Source organism: Eleginops maclovinus, chromosome 16 (genome assembly GCF_036324505.1).
Source record: "Eleginops maclovinus isolate JMC-PN-2008 ecotype Puerto Natales chromosome 16, JC_Emac_rtc_rv5, whole genome shotgun sequence".
Lineage (NCBI taxonomy): Eukaryota > Metazoa > Chordata > Actinopteri > Perciformes > Eleginopidae > Eleginops > Eleginops maclovinus.
The window spans coordinates 5,540,807-5,561,899 of NC_086364.1; the positions used below are offsets into that span (position 1 = coordinate 5,540,807).

Consider the following 21,093-nt stretch of genomic DNA (forward strand, 5'->3'; position numbering starts at 1 on the left):
TATGTTTTCTATGTAATACTGATGTGAATGTTAAAATCAAAATACTTATCAATGGAAACACTTACTCCAAAAAACACAGTTTATGTAAACAAAGGTAATCTTGATAAATTCAAAAGTTTATTCTGAAAGTAAAGTCTAGAGTTCCGTTTTTTTTTAGGTTCGCCGACTTGTTAAATGTAGGACGAAGCACTGTTGAAAGATCCCGCCTTCTACTAGCCCTGCCCAATCACGGTACTTGTTTGTTAAATTTTGAGATTTCATTGGTTGTCTGTGGCTGAGGCACATTTGCCGCCTGCAGCATGGTGAGCCCATGGATGTGTGGGCGAGACAGGTCTAAATAAGGACAGACCAGCACATTTATTAAAATTAAATAAATATACCTTGCCAACTAAAGTACGCTGCTCTACTGCCTGATTCTATCATAATAAAAGTCATATTATAGCATGCCATTGAAATCATACTTTAATATAGTATATTTGTCATAAAAAGAACGTCAAAGTATGTAAAAAGTCATTAGAAATTCATTTCAAAGTATGCCATAAAACTTTGTAGCAAAAATGTCTCGAATCATGCCATATGATACTAAGCATATAAAAGTATAGTATGTTAAAAAGTCATAGTGTTGTCTGCAGAGGTGGGAGAAGTACTCAGATCTTGTAGTAAAAGTAGAAGTACCAGAGTGTAGGAATACTCTGTTACAAGTCAAAGTCTTACATTCAAAATGTGACTCAAGTAAAAATACTAAAGTACAGGCTTCAAAATATACTTATGTTTTGTTTATAATAATGAATGTGTTTAACAAAGCTGGTAAAGGGGCAGCTAGTTTTAAATACGTTGTATACTGCTTGTGAATTTACTCCAGGTGTAACTAAATTCTTTTTTAAGGGTCGATTGTTTTTCACGTCATTAATCCAAATCTGTAAAGTAACTAAAAGGTACATAAATGAATGTAGTGGAGTAAAAGGACACTATTTACACTGTTTACTTAACTACATGTACTTATGTACTTATGTACAACTGGTAGTCTGCCATAAAAAAGGTCATAACTTGCTTCATACAGACCTTTTATACTTTTCATCATATTTAACATCAAATTGATACAAAAGGAACAAGATGGAAGCAGATTTAAAAACATAAATGTATTTACCAGTAAAAAATACTCATTAAGAAAGGCAGGACCACAAGAAACTCTCATCATGACAGAAAGCAAAAAGGCAAAAATGAATCGTAAAGATTTGACTTAAATTATGATTTATTATTCAAAGATATTCCCTTTAAAAGTAGCCATCGTAGCAGTTTGTAACATACAGTAGTACATTCAGTACACTGGCACCCTGAACCCCCCATGAACCCCTGGAGCAGGTATTTAAAGTCAACAACACTGGATTAAATCAGTACCCTATTTAAAACACAAAAGCATGACACACAAAACTAGGACAGTTAACAGTTGTAGTGAAAATGTTAATCTTGACATTAAACATCACAAAATAAATAGACTAACCTTCATCTCAAATCCCTTATCCTCAGTGTATCAAAATCAACAAGATCGCAACTTAATTGTAACATCTTAATATCTCTAGGCTTATATACATGGACACCATCTTATGAGAAATATTATCTCAAGATCAAGAGAAATGAATTAGCCCAACAAAAAAAGAGATAAGAAATAATGACTTGTGTTTGAGGAAAGTGTTGATTTTATAACTAAATACTTGTGACAGTCGCCCTTAACTTCTGTAACGAATCCAAAGTTCTACATGTTTAAAATTGTCTCCATTGGCAAAACATCTTGCACCACATCACACATTTGGAAGATGTTGAAAAAAATATTTCACCCCCAAAATGACTATTTGTGTATGATTAACTCACCCTGTGTCACATTGAGTTCTTGAAGACATTTGTCATTTTCAGCCTTACACAGGGTGAGTAATTGATGTACAAATACCAATTTGAGGCTAAAGTTTTCTGTTAAATTAGCTATTTCAGAGTTTTTCTCAAGACCGATGTCCTTCAAACATTGCAAAAAAGTGCAAATTAGTAATTTAGTTTTAATTTTACTGAGGCCAGTTTAACATTCAAAAACCAGGGAGAAGCTGACACACCAACGCCCGCAAAGTAATGGATAATGTACATTTTAAAAGGTCCTTATCGAGCTTTTGCGCACAGTTTAGATTCCCATCAGTGCTCCTGACCTCATTTGGGATGTCTTGATTGTTGCTGAATATGCTTGATATTCAAGTGTGAACAGCCACAAAAACCAAACTGTCAGCATCGGGATGGAAACTAGCATGGTTAATGCATGATATCCTGCGACAAATCAAGAAGTAGTGGGGGTGAGTGAGGTTTCAGTGTTTTCTCCAGAATATGTAGGTAATGAGCAGGAGGAGCCCTGCCGACAGGCCTGCGATCACAAACTGGTGAATAGAGAGGACGTTTTCCAGCGTGTGGATCCTCTCCTCCATGGCACTGGTGTGGAAGTAGTCATATATGCCAGCTCCGATGCTCCACAGCGCCCACACTGCGTCCAACACCAGCGGCATGGTGAAGCAGACAGGGAAGCTCAGCTGCAGTGGATCAGGAGCGCTCTGTCAGAGACTGCAACAAAAAAGCAATGGTAGTTCTAAAGGTCAATGCCAACATTTTGAAAGGGTATTACCAATACTAAACCAAACCCACAATGAGAAAAATGCAAACAATTCATTCAAACCCAAGGAGATCAAGCCCTCTGCTCCAATCAAGCAAATCTAGTTATTACCTTTTTTTCTTTATCCCCCAGTAACTTAGCGTCTTTCTAAACCCAAGCTGTATTATCTTTTTATAAAATGCCTTGCATGCAAAGTTGCAATACAAGTTGCTTACAATACAATGAAAATACAACAATACAATTAACATAGCACATTTAGAGGCTAGATAAAAATATCCATCCCTAAGGTATTACTCCTATATTTTATTTACTATACATTAATCTTACCTGTGTCTTTTTAATTATCGTTATACGCTGAACTATGTTGCTTTTGTATTTGTTCCTATGTCTGAATATAAAGAGGCGAAAAATGTAAACGTAAGAATTAAAGCGTTCATTCCACAGACTTATATTTTTTGCCACTTTTTTTCAGTGACATTGGACAAGTGTGAACTTTTGGTAACATGGCAACATTAAATTAAGTCATGCAAAGCGATATTTCAAAGGTGTCAATAAAATAGGCAGATTATCACTGCTTTGATATGACTTTGTGGTTGTAATGATTTGGTTACCTGCTTTACTGAGATGTGGTGAAATTCGCAATGTTCAAAGTACAAGGCCAAATGCAAAATAATTATATTCATGATAATCCTGTTTTTATTTCATTGGAATTACTCATCTAAACTGCCAAAATGTTGTCAAACCATAGCATAATACCAGTAGGCCCATAAACTTATCGTCAATATGAAGTGTAAACTTTATATAGTGAAATATTTCATGTGCCGAATTGAATAATGTAAAACCATAATGTGTATGAAGTTATAATTGATACTTTCAATAACACAAAGGCTCGTCTATTAGTATGGGTTTATTAAATTCTACATTTTGGTAATACAATTTGGCAAGCGAAAAACGACTTCCTGCAATTCTGTTAAATATGTCTAAACTAATATACAGTTACACCAACAATGTAACTGCACACTAATACAACACAGTGCCTAGTTGAATATGCATGTAAATGCGGTATATTTTAAGGGAAATAGCCAAGCAACGTTATTGAACTCATCCTCTGCTAGCAAGCTAACCCTTTAGCCTAGATACATTCTTACCAAACTAGCACTGATTTTATTACATCATGTTACTCACAGCATGAGCTACTCGTAAATGTGGATGTATCGCACAATCGTCGCTCAGGCAAATGCATGAACATAGGGTTTTCATATCATCCTAAGACATCTGTTGTTACATGTTCCATGAAAATACTGAAGTGCTATTCTTTGGTACTTCCGGGTGTGTCTCGATCAAGTTTCCCCCTTCTGTTATGTATAGCGAGTAGGGCACGTCAAACTTCACTACGACTCCATTTGCATGTTTTGGCTAACTGTGAAATGTACTTGAACACTATGAAACATTTTTGTACAACGGCCAGCTTACTGGTACATTCGGCTAAATACAAGGGATCTGTCAAGGTGCGGGTATGTTTAAATGGGCTCACATGTAATTAGCTCCCCACTAGCTGTATGATGCGAAGATAACCCCTCTAAAAGTTTGTTGAATGGCACCTTTTTGGAATATTGCGTTATGCCAAATTATTGTTATGAAAGATTACGATTTTTTGTTTTGGATATGTAAAAGCGCGATTCGCCCGTTTATTGTCAAGAATATCAAAGTAGCATCTCCGATTAAATAAAATGGAGGTTAAAACGCTTAACGCTTTAATGTACATGAAGTGTGTATAAATTATTATACAGTGGCCCATCCACACTGCCAGGCGCGGTGGCCAAGTGGTAAGGCGTCGGTCTCGTAAACCGAAGATCGCGGGTTCGAACCCCGTCCGTGCCTGACACGTGATACAATCTCTACTTCTTTTTCACGTATATCTTTCACTGTAGATTCAGTGAAATATATTGTAGATATTAAACAGCTCGATGCGTTGTCAAGTGTAACCTCAATCAATAATTGGAATGTCACATAATTGTGCAAAGACAAATGTATATGATTTATTCTATTAATTACTAGAAAATATGTCAAAAAAGTATTTTGGATTGTGACTGAATGCAATTTCTACACACAAATACTCTCCCTTTGTTAAAGATATCTTGAAAGTACACAAGAAGCCGCTAAAACATCACACAGATCTAAATAGGATTGTTTACAGCACCTGGAATGCTCACCTTTTGCTCTGATAACTGCAGATTCAAACATCACATCTGCATGACTAAAATCCTTCATCATTTAACTGCAATGACAGGCATCCTAATCAAAAGTTTCTTTACTTAAAATAACAGATTTCTAACTTTAGGCATAATGCAAGCGCACAACTGATTAAAAATGCAACATTTCTTTGAATCCTTTTTTTAGACATTTTTATGCTTTTCATTTACGGTAAAAAAAAAAATTACATTAGTGCACAGACACAGATAGACAGAGTACAAAGGGTTTATTATTTTTAGGTGACTCAAATACACTCTGTTGCTCCCTCATCCACAGCAGTATATTACATTGTTTCCTGCTGGTACTCCTTGCTGACTGCAACTGTTCAGCATTGAAAGAAGAAACTAATTCAGGCAATTGCAAAACATCCTTTCTAAAATAAAACTTAAATATGTTGTTGATCAAAATTATTTATACTGAATACTCCAAATATCTGTCTGGCTCACCAATATACTGAAATTCAAATTTCTTGTTCAGTTGTAGTAAAAAAATAAATAAAAAAATACACATTTTAAGTTATAATTTCTGTAAATGTAATATGTTTATAATAGCAAATGGCATTACATTGATTGAATAGAACATTTTGACTTGTTTAGTAGGTATGGCCAACAGTGCAAACTCGCTCCAACTGCCCAAAACACTCTCAATGCATAAACAAAACAAATAAATAAATACAAATGCTGCAAGAACCTAAATACGCCAACGGAAATGGGGACACTTAAAATTCTAAAATTATGTCCATAGCTCAAATGTAAGTTTTAATGGCTTATTTTCACAATGTGATCAGACCGTGATTCCTTAGGATATAATTACAGATCTGCTGTGAGCTAGCTAGCTAAAGTAGCTAACCTAGTCATGTCCAATATGCTGACAAACACTTACAGTTACACTAACCCTGCAAACAGTGACAGTTGTCCAACTGTATAATCACAGAACACCAACAAGCGCTCGGGTCCCAGCTGTGTGCCTCACTTTTTAGTGTCCCTGTTTCCGTTGTGTTATCACCTTTAATGCAGCTTTTCGTTTATGCAGCGCTTTTAGTAAACGCTGCGCATGTTTAGTCAAGTTGGTGAATGTTTTCAAAATGTTGTGTGTACCTGCCGTCCAGCTCTTGTCAAACATTCAGCGCGTCAAAGTCTCCAGTCCGGTACGCAAATATCCATACGCAAACAGGATGATCTAAATAACTCTGCCCCTCAGGGGAGAGTGTTTTTAAGACCATGGTGTTCTCCGAGGAGACGGATCACCTACAAGGAATTTGTGTCAAATGGTGCATGGAAAAACACATCAAGATACATTAAAATGGAAAAATAGTGGCTGGTTTGAAAAATTGTATATTTAAAAGTGTGTCAGGAAACAATACAAAAAAATTCAATATAGATATGACAATTTACCATGAAAAATATTTAAAATATCTCTGAAAACTTTTAAAATCAGAATCCAGTTTTGTGGTTTCATAAACAAAAGATATAATAAAAAAATAAGAGGAAATGTATGAAAAACAATTGTACTCTTTTTTAAAAAAGTATAAGTAAAACAAATGGACTGTATAATACTGTAATGTAGCTACAGTATATTACTAATATAAGGGTATGAGCTGTAAGAGCTATAGGAATCAAAATAAATAATGGTTAATTGACGGAAATTGAAAAAAAAAAGTCCGAACTAAGTGAGCTTTAACACATTTAATAAAGACAGGAGAGCAGGGTATGTAATTACCTTCCAACCTCCCAAAACTGGCAACAAGGAACAGGACAACTGAAAGTCTCATTTTGTCTGAGCAAACCTGCAAAAATTGAGACAATTTACTCTTCAACTCATTACATATAACATTATTTTTATGCATAGAAACGTTTATAAAAAGAGATTTAAATATAAGGAAGCTGTGCACCTACTGTGTAGCTTTCACAGGTGCAGTTGCAGACAATCTGGAAACTGGGGCTTTTATCTATCGACTCCCCAGACTCTTTGCCTTTTTATGTACAAAATTTGAACCTGAGATAAGTGTTATTGTTTGGACAAGATTAGATTGTATCAGTATTCAAAGAACAAACTGAACTACAGGCAAATAGTCCAGGTATTGCAAAAGGGGCCTCACAGGAGAGTTTATAGTAATTGGCTTAGGGCAGCAAACTTCAGAGAGGTCAAGTTAAAGAGTGAAACCAATAATTAAAGATCCTAAACAACATGTTTGGACTTTCATATTTCTGTTAAACTGATGGATGCATATTGAACACAATCTGGCCCTAGAATTGTCAATCTGGCTTTCATCAAAGTGTCACTGTAAACGACAATTACCATCTGAAGAAACTCAAAATGACCACGTTGAAAGGACAACTAATCGCACAAAAAACATTAAAATATGCAAAGAGACACAAAATGACTACCAGAAGATCCAGAATTTCCCAAAGGACATTAATGACTACACAAAAAGACCAAAAAGGTCTGCTGATCGAGGGTTTATAGTGATTTGTTTGTTATGTCTTGTCATGCAGAATATACTGTACATTTTTCTCTCAGAGCTAGCTTAATACATGGGACTTGGGGATACATCTTCAGAATTGGTTGGGCAGGAGCTGTGTCACCTCGTGGCTGCAGCAATTGTCCTTGTCAATTATCCGGCCATAAATTCAAATTAATCGTCAGTGTTTGCCATCAAATTCCAGCTCTCCCGTGTCTCATTGTGTTTCGACTCAATGCTCCAGAAGTTTCCATTACACATGCATTTGATTACTATACAATTAACGGTGATTGCCAGAACTGCAGGAATTTTGTGTCAAACAAGCACTTTCAGACAATACTGAACTTTTGACTTTTTGAGTAAAATGGAAGATAAAATATCAATTAAGTTAGCTCCACCTTGCAGCTGCAAAATTAAAAAGATGTACACATTAATGCATCCCTTTGACAGTATAATCCATCGTCATGATACTTATCCTGCACAAGTACTTTTAGTTTTACTTTTGCATTTTATATTACTACTTTTATACATCTCAGTAACCTTATTCGGACGTCACTTGTCCTCTTTATTTTCACCTTGGCTGTGTTTCTCAATTACTGAACTTGACGGGCTTTAGGACCCGGGGATAATCTCCAGCAGCGGGCTGCTGCTGGTAAACATGGCCGACCAAAACAAGACAGGCACTGACGCAAAGTTTTACAATGAAATATTAAGGTATGTAATTGTTGGTAATGCGAAATAGTACAGCATTTATTGGCGGTTGAGTAATAACTTTCATAATATGTAGTCGTAATGTTAGTATGCCAGAGTTTATTGTGGTAGCGGCTTAAACGGTCGCCCCGTTCACATACGATTACGATTACTTTGAACTGTTAGTTAGCTAGGTTGTGGTTCGACGGAAACCTTAGTTAATTTGACTTTAAATATAAGGTGGCTAAATATGAAATACCATATACATGAATCTTTATTGTTATTCTCAGTAACATAAGGACTAGTCTACTCCATTGTACAAGTTCTAATACCACAATGTTTCTTAAGCAGGGTTTAATTAAAGAACCATCAATAAATTACCTTTTGAATGACAAAACTCCACTGTTATCTTCAATTCCTCTCTTCTAACTTGCCCTGCATATTAGTTAACATTATAATACATGTTTGTTACGTGGCACACTTTTTGACTACTGATGTGTCATGAATTCCTTTTATATACATATTTTTAAAAATCATTTCAGTTTATTTCAAAAGCGTCCATGTCATATGACCCACTCTATTTTATATTAAATAATTGATGAAAATACAGCAGTTCCTTTATTGAAAACCCTTACACTTTTTTCCATATCATGTGAGCAATGCACTCCAAATCAATCCAGAATTGTATTACTGCACTGAAAAAGTAGAGCTCATTCATTTTTTGTAGGATGTAATATTTCCTTTTATGATACAGGAATATTGTTATGAACATTCTGAGGTTTATTTATTGATAATTCCCATGACATACATGAAAATATCTTCCATGTCATGTGACCCAGTGATTGCAAATAAATGCAGCATTGTATTACTAACCCGTATAGGTATGACACATCACTTTGAATGGATTTTATATATTACATTCTGATTTTAAGACAAATCAGAATGTAATAGTTTTTTTAAAAACACTTTTTGTATTCCAGTCCATCTGAACTGTTTGCAGCCCGGTCCAGGAGTCACAAGATCCCGGTCAGAGGGCAGAAAGACTTCTTCCCTGATGACTCAGACGAGCAAAGACAGCGGCTTGAGCAGAGTCTCACTGAGCACTGGAGCCTCATATCAGAGGAGAGAGTGGAGAAACTGTGAGTAGGCATGGTGTCCGTCCAACTAACCAGGATTAACATCCACAAATTCTGTTGTCATTAATAGTGAAAAACAGACAAGACAAGATGGACCTTTATTTATCCCCGTAGGGAAATTCCTGGTCATGGCAGCAACAGATAAGAAGAAACACAGAAATTACACATAGAATAAAAATAGTACAAAGTACAAATAAATAGTCAAATGAAATAAGGACAAACATGTATTAACAGTATTTATAGAAATAACAAATAAGGGGAGTGAAGCAATGATCCAGGGAATGTACATATATACAGATATGTGAGCACGTAACTGAACGTACTCCTCATCTCCTCTTAACCAAATAAAGATGTTGGAAAAAATACAAAATGTGGTTGCAGCTCTATAAAAAGTAAGTGATGTGTTTTTTTTGGTTGAAACACTAGAAGAGAGAGTCTCCAGAGTGATGTTTGCAATCTGCTTATTTCCTCCTCCTGGTAATCCAAAAAATAAAAGTAATGTTAAAATAAACGTCTTGCTGTTGAAATGATACGTATAGCCCAGGCTCTTTTTTTGGCAATTGCATTTTTGCCTTGCCGTTCAGTTAAGTTAAGCTTATTTCCTGCATTAAGTAAAAATCGAATAACAAAATCCTATTGTTTTTTGACATGGCAACAAGATTTTAACTTCCAGGTTACAAATGAGGTCATCCATGGTGGCCAGTATGTGGGTTGAGCTCCAGGTGCTGCATTGAAATTAAATATATTTTAATTTTACTGTAGGGGAAACCTAGTGAAGGCCACATGGGTTCCAAGTGAGAAGGTTGTGGAGCTTCAGTCTCCAGCTGTGAGTATTCCTCAGTGTACAAAAAAATACACACACCCCATGATAATTATGTTACCCCTTATCTATTGTCTTGTTATTTTTACTGATTCTGAAAACACTTCTTTTATACATAGGGGAAGTTTTGGCAGACAATGGGGTTTTCTGCCGGCGGCAAGCAGTTTCTCTTCCCAGAAGAGGCTCTCTACCTGATGGAGTGTGTGAGTGGCAGTTATATTTCCCTGTTGTGATGTGTCAAATATGGATTACTGATATCTTTGAGGGTCTGTGTGAACAGGGGAATGTGCAGGTGTTCTACCAGGAGCTGCCGCTGTCCATTCAGGACGGGTATGAGAAGTTTCTGTCCTCGAGCACAGTGAGACTTCAGGAATATCAGGTACGAGAAAACGTCCGACAGATATTCTGAAGAAGGCCTGAACTGCCCCTAAGACCGTTTTTTGTTGTTGTTGATCTCTTAGGTGTTTGGGCATTTGAAGAGGCTTGGCTATGTGGTGCTCAGGTTCGATCCCAGGTAACTGAATCTCACAGGCTTACTAATCAAATTGGGATATTTTCCTAAAACTAAGGGAAATGTGTCAAAATATATGTCAAACCTTTGCAACCCAATTTTTTCAAGATATTAAATTTACCTTTTATACTTTTATACTGTAACACGTATCCCACTATGTGAAGCCAAACTGCTACAAGCTTTTTTGTTTGATTTATTTCTCTTTACCTCTTTATCTCTGGGTGTATAAAGTTTTGTTATATGTTTTTTTTTTTTTTATGCTGTCCCGACTTTTTACCTACTACTAAGATACGTTACAAACAGACTTGTGGTTAATAAAAATACAACTCTTTCCTCACACATTTTACAAAGAAAATAGGCCTTTAAGATAGTAACTATAAATAAAGAAAAACAAACTAAATAATGTTGTATGAAATGTAACGCTTAAAACTGTGTCTCAACAGCGTCTTCCACACAGGTGATCTGTATCTTAAATGCTTGTGCCGTGGGAATTGTAGTCTTTTATATTCCCCTGACTACACAAGTCATGAATAGGAGAGAATATTAGTTGACCTTTTCACTAAAACAAAAAACTGGCTCTAACAATTGCTACCCTTTGGAATAAAAAGAAACAGAAAATGAAAATAAGGCTATGTGACAATGTCTTTGGTACAAGATATTCTAACTAATTTGATTTAAAATGATTAATCCTGTCTTTGAAAATGAATCATATCTACCACATTTGTTTTTTTTGCTTTCACATAGATTTGTATTGCCTGTGGATGTAATAACAATACAAATATAAATAAAGTCAGGCTTTGAAAAATAATTTAATAGGTTGGATTGTCAGTCACTTTTGTATCAACAGAAACAAAGTAAATCATTCTATTTTCAAAACTTTCAGAACACCAGAACATGTATTTCTTTACGTATTTTAGTTTCATTTTCATCGATGTCGAGCGACAAACTAATATAAAAGTAGTTACACAACAAGAAAAAAGTTCCACCATAAGATCAAAACAGGAAAGATTACAAAAACACAAGATGAAATCAGATAACAACAAAGAAGATCGGCGTAAACACTCTTTATTCCTTTCTTATCTTATCAAATCCTTTCGTGACAGACATGATGTTAGCTGTAAATGTCCAGGATCATCAGCATTGTGTGTGTGTGTGGTGTTCACAGTTCGGAGACATCGTCCTATGCCAAGCAGCTGAACCTTCCTCAGTCACATGACAGATCGGGGAAACAGCTGAAGAGGAAGCGCAGCGCCAGCCCCACCACACCATCCAGGTAGCGCTTCACAATATATACCGTTTTTATCGTCTCTGAACTTGTGATATTGCCCCCAGGGAGGAAAGCTGCACTTATAACTTGTGGTTTTTTGGTCTTTTTTGTGTTTAATTAATTCAATGATGTATTCTACCAAAGAATGTTGGAATGTTTTTTTTATTCAAATAGCAATTTGTTGTAAATTAGTATTCTGTATTTTAACCTCTTTCCTTTTCTAGTCTTGCGATATTTATTACCGGACTTCTTTCTGCGGATTGGTATGACTACACATAGTCCCTTGATCATCCTTAGCAACAGTCTGTTCTCATTAGCAACATACTTTTAGCAAAAATGATTAACCTCTTGAATGTCCAAATTGACCAATCGGAATCGAGCATTCATGTAATAATCGCATAATATTGTCTTTGTGATATTTAACAAAGTCGCCAAATGTTTTGGGAAAAATGTACGAACAACTGATAAGATATTTTGTCTTTACTAGAGCTTTTTTGAGTTAGTTGAAACAGAATACCAATAGCACAAAGTTTACATTTGAACTATTTTCTTTCATTGATGCCTTTCTTTTTGTTCCAAGTTCAATTTGTCAACAAAAGAATGTTAAAAATGTCTATATATTTTTTAAACAACAAGCAATTTAATTTGTATTTGTAATTGTATTTGTTTCAAACTGAGAGCAGCAGAGGGCCGAACTGAGTATGCTTTAATAATCATTCAAGTAATATCGTTAAAGCTATTGCATGTTTTTTTAAATGCTGCAGTCACACTGAAGCTCAAGAAGAATCCACAGCTGACAGAATGGAGGAGGATACATGCAGCCGAGAAAGTCAGGAGGATAAAAAATATCCTGAGTCCCACCGGGCTATTTCTCCAAAGACTTCAAGCACCCAGACCGCCACTGCGAGTCCAGAAGACGGAGGCGGGGGCACGACCTGGTGGATGGAGGATGTTGTCGGGGAGCGATCTGATCAACAGCCTGCTTCTGCTGCCTCACGCTGGGACTTCAGCTCCATCTTCTTCCCCGACCTGGGTGCCAGCAGGGAGCTCCTCTCCAGCTGCCTGGCTTCACCTCACCCCTCTCTGCTCCCTGGGGCTCTGGCAGTGGGGGTCTGTGACGTCGACCCCTGGAGGAGTAGAATCAACCTGCGGGACGTGAAGATGTCCTTGAAGGAGCAGATGAGAGAAGAGGAGAAGCGCAAACGTCGCTCGGACATCAACAAAAACAGAGAGGTTTGTAGTATGTTAGCGTTTCTATGGATTGCTAAAACAGTCTTAAATAAATTAAAAGGATTACACATCGTTTTAATAAACCATAAACAAACAACAAAAAAAGTGTTTACTTATTTGCCATATTTATCAAATGAGTCTATAATTGGTATTAAATCAATCTTTCACATTTTAGAAAAAATGCTATACATGGGTAATACACAAGCAAAGCACCTCTTTTCACCCTCTGTCGGAAACCAGAGCCTAGTCTGCTCTGATTGGTTAGTTGGCCGGCTCTGGTTGATTGTTCAACCGCTTAAAGATGACTCGCCCCTTAGCCTATCAGGTTCACTACACGTACATTTTGTTGGTGAGATAGCAGGGTTTCCCCTAGAAAATGTGTTAGTCAAGGTGGTGATGGGGTGGGGGGGGGGGGGGGGGGGGTGGGGGGGGGGGGGGGGGCACGTACTCATCTCCGGGGGGGGAGAGACGATGCAGAGGGTGAAGTCGGCCGGCTACGTCGCATGAAGAAGCCGGCGATTTTGGGCTGAGTTTTTCGATCCATTTGGCTGTGAACATTGCGAGAGAAAATTACGTGCAAATGTCAAAGGCAGGCTAGGCTATAATAATATAGCCACGTGTAAACGTTAAACACAATTAGCCTTGATAAGAAAACATTACGCTTATCCAGGTAGCCTACTAGTGAACAGTTGACAGACTATTATTAGACTAGTATAGAATTCAATAATAATCTTACCTTGATACGACAGGTTGTCAGCCATCCAAATAGTAGATTCGACAGGTTGTCAGCTATCCAAATAGTAGTCTTTCCGAAAAATGCTGGTTTTGAAGGATGAACGATGATAGCACAATGACATATACCACTAGATGCCGCTGTTCGGACGCATCACGCGATTCAGAGGCATATTTGGAGGCATAGCCCCACATTTTAAAACGTTTCTTTTATTTGTTTTTTGTTTTTTATTTTAAAATGCGTTCTGCAGAGAAGATAGACTGTCAGTCACGGTTTGGAATGAAAGGTAGAAAACATGAAAGAGTAAAACGGCGAATATCGCTATAGGCCTATATCTATATCATTTTTTTTTTTTTTTTCTGGAGACGTGACGTTAGTCAAGGCGGCAACCCCGTGTTGTTAAGGCGGCCGCCTTAACAGGAAAGCGCTGTGGGAAACCCTGGATAGCTAATGGAAGTGCAAGTGTTACGTAGTGATGTCTCTATGTTATGGAAGAAAAACACAGAGTCCAATGGAGGCGTTTCAGGCAATGGGGGACTTTAGGATTTAAGCCTTTGCAGACCATTTGCATGCACAAAAACCTTTATAACGCACAACAGGAAAGGGAGAACCCCAAAAAGCATAATTGGGCCCCTTTTTCATTTGTATGTAACTTCAATTCATCTGTTCAACATAAATATTGTTGGAATCTCTATTTGGGAAATCAATATGTTCCTTCAAGGTCAGGAACTGCAGAAACTGGGCGGAGTATCGGGAGCTCATGGAGAGGAGGGAGGAGAGGAGGAGTAAAGGCCGACCGGCACACTTGTGGGATGGGGAGGTCACTCCTCTGCATGACCCAAGGCAACCCATCCCCACTGGTGAGATCACATGGATCTTATTCAGAAAGAAACCAACTAATTGATCATTTGTATGTCGTATACTCACCCCTTGTTACCTTGAGTTATTGCTGTAAACTTTGTTTTTGCCTCAAGACTCCAAGGTGCTCATCAACAGGAAAACAGCATAAAGGAGTTAATATGCTCAACATGTGATCTTATTCCAATTTATTTCACCTTGCATCCAGATAAAACTAGGAAACAGGGTTTTATAAAGGGTAAAACATTGCAGGATATCGATAACACTATACAAATCTCTTTTAAAAAGAGTAAATCATTTAGTTTTGGTGGATTATAGATCATTTGATTATACTGCACAACAATTTGTAAACAGATGTTTTAATATAGTTTTGCTGTTGGTAAATGCAGCCCTAATTTATTTCTATTCAACATAAAATGTTTCCCTTTCAAATTCTTCCTTTACTTTTAAGCAAACTAGAAGTATTTACTTCAAGCTTACACAGGGCGAGTTGTTGATATAGAAATGATTCTTTAGTGGGTGAAATACTCCTTTAATATAGTGACTACTTTTAATTAAAATGTTATCCTATTTAAAGTTATTCATATTTGTTCTTTTTTCTTTCTTTCAGGGGAGCTGCTAGATAAAATCAGTGTGATTAAATCTACAAATTTGCTTGAGGGAGCGTCCAGGTAGGATTTGTTTCTATTTCTGTTATCACACTGATATTTGGTAGAGAAAATGATTTGCCTTATCTGATGCTAATTCAATACGGAGCTGGAAAACAGCCCTGCCATAATAGATACTCAATTAGTCAAAGGGGCCCGATGGTGCTCATTTTCAGGTTTACATTTGTATTTTGTGCCTCTACTGGGACATGTTTCCATAATAATATTTAATTGCATTTATTTTAGCGCTTTTACAAGTGCTCAACGCGCTTTACGTTACGTATATCATACAGTGCATCAATACTGTGGACAATACCCACAGGAGCAATTTAGGGTGCCTTGCCAAGGGACACAATGACATGTGCTTTAATGTTCAAAAAGGACTCATACTGCCTGTGCTGCAGCACCTCTGTTCACCCTCTGTCTGAAACCAGAGCTAAGTCTGCTCTGATTGGTTAGCTGGCCAGGTCTGTTATGATTGGTCAACCGCTGAGGGATGTGTAACAAACATCCCGCCCCTCCACAACCGGCCCATCAATATGTTGGAGCACTAGCCAATAGGAGCGTGAGTGTTACATAGTGATGTCACTATCTCACAGAAGTAAACAAAGGAGTCAAATAGAGGCGTTTTAGGCAGTGGGGGAATACAGGGAAATGGGAAAACCACAAAAAGCATAATAGGGCCTCTTTTATGTATACCAGGAATTATATTGACATACGACTGATACTTACTGACAAGAATCGCTTTAAAAAAAAATAAAACACTCTTTTTTATTTCATCAGTTTTCACAAAAGTGCTACACAAACCAAAAACTAAATTAAAAACAGGAAAACGGGGGAAGGTATTGTTGTTTTATATATTATACATATAATTATCTATATATATCTATAGATATATATATCTATATATATACCTAACCCTGGTTTTCAATCATCTTTGGACTAATATGAGAGTAAAGAAAGTGTTTTAATTCTGTTCTATGTGGTATTAAAAATGCAGAAAGCTTTTTTAAGCAACCCCTAATTACTTACCTGCTGTGTTTAAACAAGGAGCAAACATTTAGTGCAGATTGGTATTATAGGAGTGACTTTATTTTTCATTAGGGTCAGAAAACATTTACCTGTGAAAGAAAAAGAGACTGGACTTTATGTCCTGGAACTCCTCTCTATGCTATCACAATTAATGGTTTACAAACGCGTAAAGGCCGAGAGACAAAGGAGCGAGACGCTGCGGCTCCTGCATTTGTCCCCGGCCTTGTAATGCTCTTGATGTTTGTGTATTGTACTGTGATGAAGAGGGCATCATTCAGGCAATGACTTTGTGTTTGTCCGCTCAGGTTACAAGCATCAGACGAGTGGAGGATTAGTTTCAATGTTTATCAGCCTGACACGGTGGCCGACTTCAAGAAGAGCAACCAGGGGAAACCTTACGCCCGGATGTGTGTGTGCAGGTAAGCAATCACATCAACTGCCTGTGTGTACACAAGATGGGCTTGCAGGAGACAACAGACCTGTGACTCAAATCAAATACGTTTAGTAGGGCTGAAGATATGGGCCCTTTTGTGTCCTAAAGCTCAGTCACAATACCTGACATCAATACTAATAACAGTGATTTCCACCTAACCCTACCTCCTCCTACCATTCTGGATGGACAGTTCAATACCAGGGTTAGAAAAATAAACAGGAACCCATAAACATACTTTCCTTCATTTCATTTGCATATGTTTTTTTAAATAGGAAGTGTAGCAGGTCATATTAAACTTTTTGATATCCTCTTAACATCTCCTTTGAAAAGCTGTATTTTTTCAACCGTCTCTCTCAAAACTCATTTAACAAGGCTGCATTTGAACACATCATGTTTTTATAATAGATCTTTTTCATTTTTTAATACAAATGTTGAGTGAACAGCACCTCAATACGTAGTGGATAATGTGCAGCTAGCATCGTGCTCACCCTGTCAGTATTCTTTTTTCATTAATGACCGCCTCGCTGCACATTATCCCGCCTTTTACACCGTTACATACTCAATAAACATATGCCTGGATGATATTATTGATTTTAAAAATGATCGTATTGCTTCCGCTAGGTCAATCATGGTGAGTTTCACCGCGTACCAACGGCTGGAACGGCAATGTAACCTAAAATGGCAACATGGCAGCTCTGATCAAGGTTCTCTGTTACTGTCCAAGTCTGTTCGCATTATGTTATCCTTTAACCAGCCTTTAAACAAGGCCAGAGTTCATACAGTGTTCCCGTTAGTGTTTACTTTGTGTCTGTCTCTGTACAACGCTCTGTCTTTTGATCACTTCCCTTCTCTTGTGCTGTTATCATGGTTCCAAAGGTTTGTGCTCTCCACAAATATACAGTGGTGTGCAAAAGTATTTGCCCCCTTCCTAATTTCTCTAGCCACACCCAGGCCTGATTACTGCCACACCTGTTCTCAATCAAGAAATCACTTAAATAGGACCTGCCTGACGAAGTGAATAGACCAAAAGATCCTCAAAAGCTAGACATCATGCTGCGATCCAAAGAAATCCAAGAACAAATGAGAAGCAAAGTAATTGAGATCTATCAGTCTGGAAAAGGTTATAAAGCCATTCCTAAAACGTTGGGACTCCAGCGAACCACAGAGAGAGCCATTATCTACAAATGCCGAAAACATGGAACAGTGGTGAACCTTCCCAGGAGTGGCCAGCCGACCAAAATTACCCCAAGGGCGCAGCGACGACTCATCCAAGAGGTCACAAAAGACCCCGCAACAACATCCAAAGAACTGCAGGCCTCACCTGCCTCAGTTAAGGTCAGTGTTCATGAGTCCACCATAAGAAAGAGACTGGGCAAAAATGGCCTGCATGGCAGAGTTCCAAGACGAAAACCACTGCTGACCAAAAAGAACATAAAAGCTTGTCTCAGTTTTGCCTGAAAACATTGTGATGATCCCCAAGACTTTGGGGAAAATACTATGTGGACTGACGAGACAAAAGTTGAACTTTTTGGAAGGGGTGTGTCCCATTACATCTGGCGTAAAAGTAACACAGCATTTCAGAAAAGGAACATCATACCAACAGTAAAATATGGTGGTGGTAGTGTGATTGTTTGGGGCTGTTTTGCTGCTTCAGGACCTGGAAGACTTGCTATGGTAAATGGAATCATGAATTCTGCTGTCTACCAAAAAATCCTGAAGGAGAATGTCCGGCCATCTGTTTGTGACCTCAAGCTGAAGCGCACTTGGGTTCTGCAGTAGGACAATGATCCAAAACACACCAGCAAGTCCACATCTGAATGGCTTAAGAAAAACAAAATCAAGACTTTGGAGTGGCCTATTCAAAGTCCTGACCTGAATCCGATTGAGATGCTGTGGCATGACCTTAAAAAGGCGGTTCATGCTCGAAAACCCCCCAATGTGGCTGAATTACAACAGCTCTGCAAAGATGAGTGGGCCAAAATTCCTCCACAGTGTGGAGACTCATTGACAGTTATCGCAAATGCTTGTTTGCAGTTGTTGCTGCTAAGCGTGGCCCAACCAGTTATTAGGTTTAGGGGCAATCACTTTTTCACACAGGTCCATGTAGGTTTGGATTTTCTTTTTCCCTTAATAATTAACACCTTCATTTAAAAACTGCATTTTGTGTTTACTTGTTATCTTTTTCTAATATTTAAATTAGTTTGATGATCTGAAACACTTAAGTGTGACAAACATGCAGGAAAATAAGAAATCAGGAAGGGGTGAAACACTTTTGCACATAACTGTAAAAAATATTTTCAGATTCCATGCTGTTTTCTGAATAGAAAACTAATGTTTGTTGTCCACAGTTGACATCAAATTGACCTTCTGCGAGTTGATATGAATGGACAGTCCCTTGATCCTCCTTAGCAACGGTCTGTTCACCTTTTAGCAAAAACTGACAACATCTGGAATGTACAAATTGACCAATCAGAATCGATCATTCAACTAAGCGATTAAATAATGACTGCTAACGTAACTTACTATTCTCCTGCCATTTTATATCAGTTTTGTGTTTGTACAAATCATATGGAAAAAGTAGACTGTGTCTCCTGGACGTATAATATAGTATAGGACTGGGCCATATATCGCTATTAAATCAATATTGCAATATCAGACCGATTCGTTTTTAGAGAGCGTAGCATGCTAAAATGTTCTCTTTGGTTTTAAAGGCTGAATTATCAAAATCATTTGGTTCCCTCCCTGTTGTGTCTCAGCTTCGACGGCCCTGTGCCGGACCTGCGAGCTATCAAGCAGCTGGCCTTCCGGAGTGGAGACGTCCCGGTGGTGTTTGCTGTGGTGGACTACGGAGATATCTCCTTCTACACCTTCAAAGACTTCCAGCTGCCCACTGACGTGTTCCTCTGAGTCATCACTGCTCTGTAACATCACTGTAAAATAAAGCTGACAAAATGAAAAAGCTTGAAAGAGTTCTTCTTGTTTCTGGTTAGTGATTTCAGATTTCTGAGTCTTATTCTGAGCGGTGCCAAAGTTGGATTTTTTAAAAATGTTATCAATTCTTTCGTTTTTTCACTTCTGTTAAAAAATACTTAAGGGATGACATATTTTTGTAGGCCCACCCGAAAATTAGCATCGCAAAGGCTCCCTCGACAAAAAGCAATGGGATTCCCTCATTGGATTCCAGAATATTGCAGAAAATAAGCTTTGTGTCCAGCGCAGGTTTAGGATACTAACACGTTTTGTTCGGCAGGATTATCTCCACATATTAACACCACTTTGGCAAATCAACATAAATACGAAAGCTAATGTTAAACAACTTACACCACATTCACATGACTTCAATGCTAAGCTAAAGGCTGACTTGTGCCACTGTGATGGCGTTTAGTCACTTGTTAGCAAACGCTGTTTTTCACGCCATAGTAGCGTAACATCACTATGTAACACTCACGCTCTTATTGGATAGCGCCCCAACACATTGTCATGAGAGGTTAAGGGTGGGGACATCTCTGAGCGATTGACCAATTTTAACAACCAGCCAGCCAACCAATCGGAGCAGACTGGGCTATATCATTCATAGCTTGATTCATAGAGCATTTTATTCCTAGGAACAGTAATTTATCGACTGAAGCAAACAGATATCCAAAACTCCCTCTGCAGCAATCGTTATGTAATAATGTCATTTTCAGAGATTTTTCAAATTACAATGGAGAAGATTAAAGTCATCTTTGCTCAAGTGGAAATAAAACACTTAGGTTCATTCTGGCGGCAGTTCAATCTCACCACAAGGTATTAATATTTGTAGTCCTTTTTCTGTTGTTTTTTTATCACACAACCTCTCACGGAAGATAAAGTTTGAAAAGGATGACTATGTTGTTGTTTTTTTCTGAAGATTATATTAGTGTAGATTAGATATACATTTTTGATCCCAGTTGGGCATTCTTGTTAGTCACAGCAGAATGTAGACAAGGCATTCCATTAGAATGAACAGTAAATACAATAAAAATTGGACGGGAAATGTTCTTAAATCTCTATCTCTACATGTATGGCAGCCATTCCAATGTCTGTTGAATTCCAACGCAGATCAAATCTGCCAGTAGTTTATAGAATACAATAAAAAAAAAAAGGAAAATCATTTAACTCAACTGACGTACCTATAAAAAAGAAAACAAGAGAAACTGATAATGCTGAAGTGGTCTCATATCAACAGTGAAGGATATACAGTATATCTTTAGAGTATTGAATACACAATATAAATATAGAGAATTTAGGACAGTGTACATTATGATAAACAAAATAATTCCCATTATGAAAATATGTTTTGCAAACACAGGTCATTATTTACCATACAGAAATGTACAGCTGGTATGCTGCTGTTCAC

The 21,093-nt window shown here is 37.5% G+C and overlaps 1 protein-coding gene, 2 long non-coding RNA genes and 1 other non-coding gene across 5 annotated transcripts; 2 read left to right on the forward strand and 2 right to left on the reverse strand.

The window, feature by feature from the left end:
* Nucleotides 1-1,234: 1,234 nt before the first annotated feature.
* Nucleotides 1,235-4,133, reverse strand: LOC134877456 (uncharacterized). The gene is made up of 2 exons (XR_010167581.1): nucleotides 3,830-4,133; nucleotides 1,235-2,595 (listed from the first exon to the last, which is right to left on the reverse strand). It is a non-coding gene; the product is annotated as an uncharacterized LOC134877456 (long non-coding RNA).
* A 320-nt stretch (nucleotides 4,134-4,453) lies between these two features.
* On the forward strand, nucleotides 4,454-4,525 carry trnat-cgu (transfer RNA threonine (anticodon CGU)). Its single transcript has one exon. It is a non-coding gene; the product is annotated as a tRNA-Thr (tRNA).
* A 609-nt stretch (nucleotides 4,526-5,134) lies between these two features.
* Nucleotides 5,135-6,848, reverse strand: LOC134878707 (uncharacterized). Its single transcript, XR_010167711.1, has 4 exons — nucleotides 6,793-6,848; nucleotides 6,617-6,683; nucleotides 5,995-6,144; nucleotides 5,135-5,218 (listed from the first exon to the last, which is right to left on the reverse strand). It is a non-coding gene; the product is annotated as an uncharacterized LOC134878707 (long non-coding RNA).
* Nucleotides 6,849-7,964: 1,116 nt separating this feature from the next.
* tsen54 (TSEN54 tRNA splicing endonuclease subunit) lies at nucleotides 7,965-19,674 on the forward strand. 2 transcript variants are annotated; one of them, XR_010167712.1, is made up of 13 exons: nucleotides 7,965-8,072; nucleotides 9,029-9,187; nucleotides 9,947-10,010; nucleotides 10,124-10,207; nucleotides 10,285-10,383; nucleotides 10,466-10,518; nucleotides 11,681-11,788; nucleotides 12,547-13,015; nucleotides 14,467-14,605; nucleotides 15,214-15,274; nucleotides 16,588-16,701; nucleotides 17,337-18,050; nucleotides 19,472-19,674. XR_010167712.1 is itself a non-coding variant. In XM_063904923.1 (12 exons), exons 1-12 carry the CDS (start codon nucleotides 8,017-8,019, stop codon nucleotides 19,620-19,622), a joined length of 1,557 nt encoding a protein of 518 aa, XP_063760993.1. In that variant the 5' UTR covers nucleotides 7,965-8,016; the 3' UTR covers nucleotides 19,623-19,674. The 2 variants fall into 2 exon arrangements, 1 of the variants encoding a protein (XP_063760993.1); XM_063904923.1 differs by lacking the exon at nucleotides 17,337-18,050.
* Nucleotides 19,675-21,093: the final 1,419 nt, after the last annotated feature.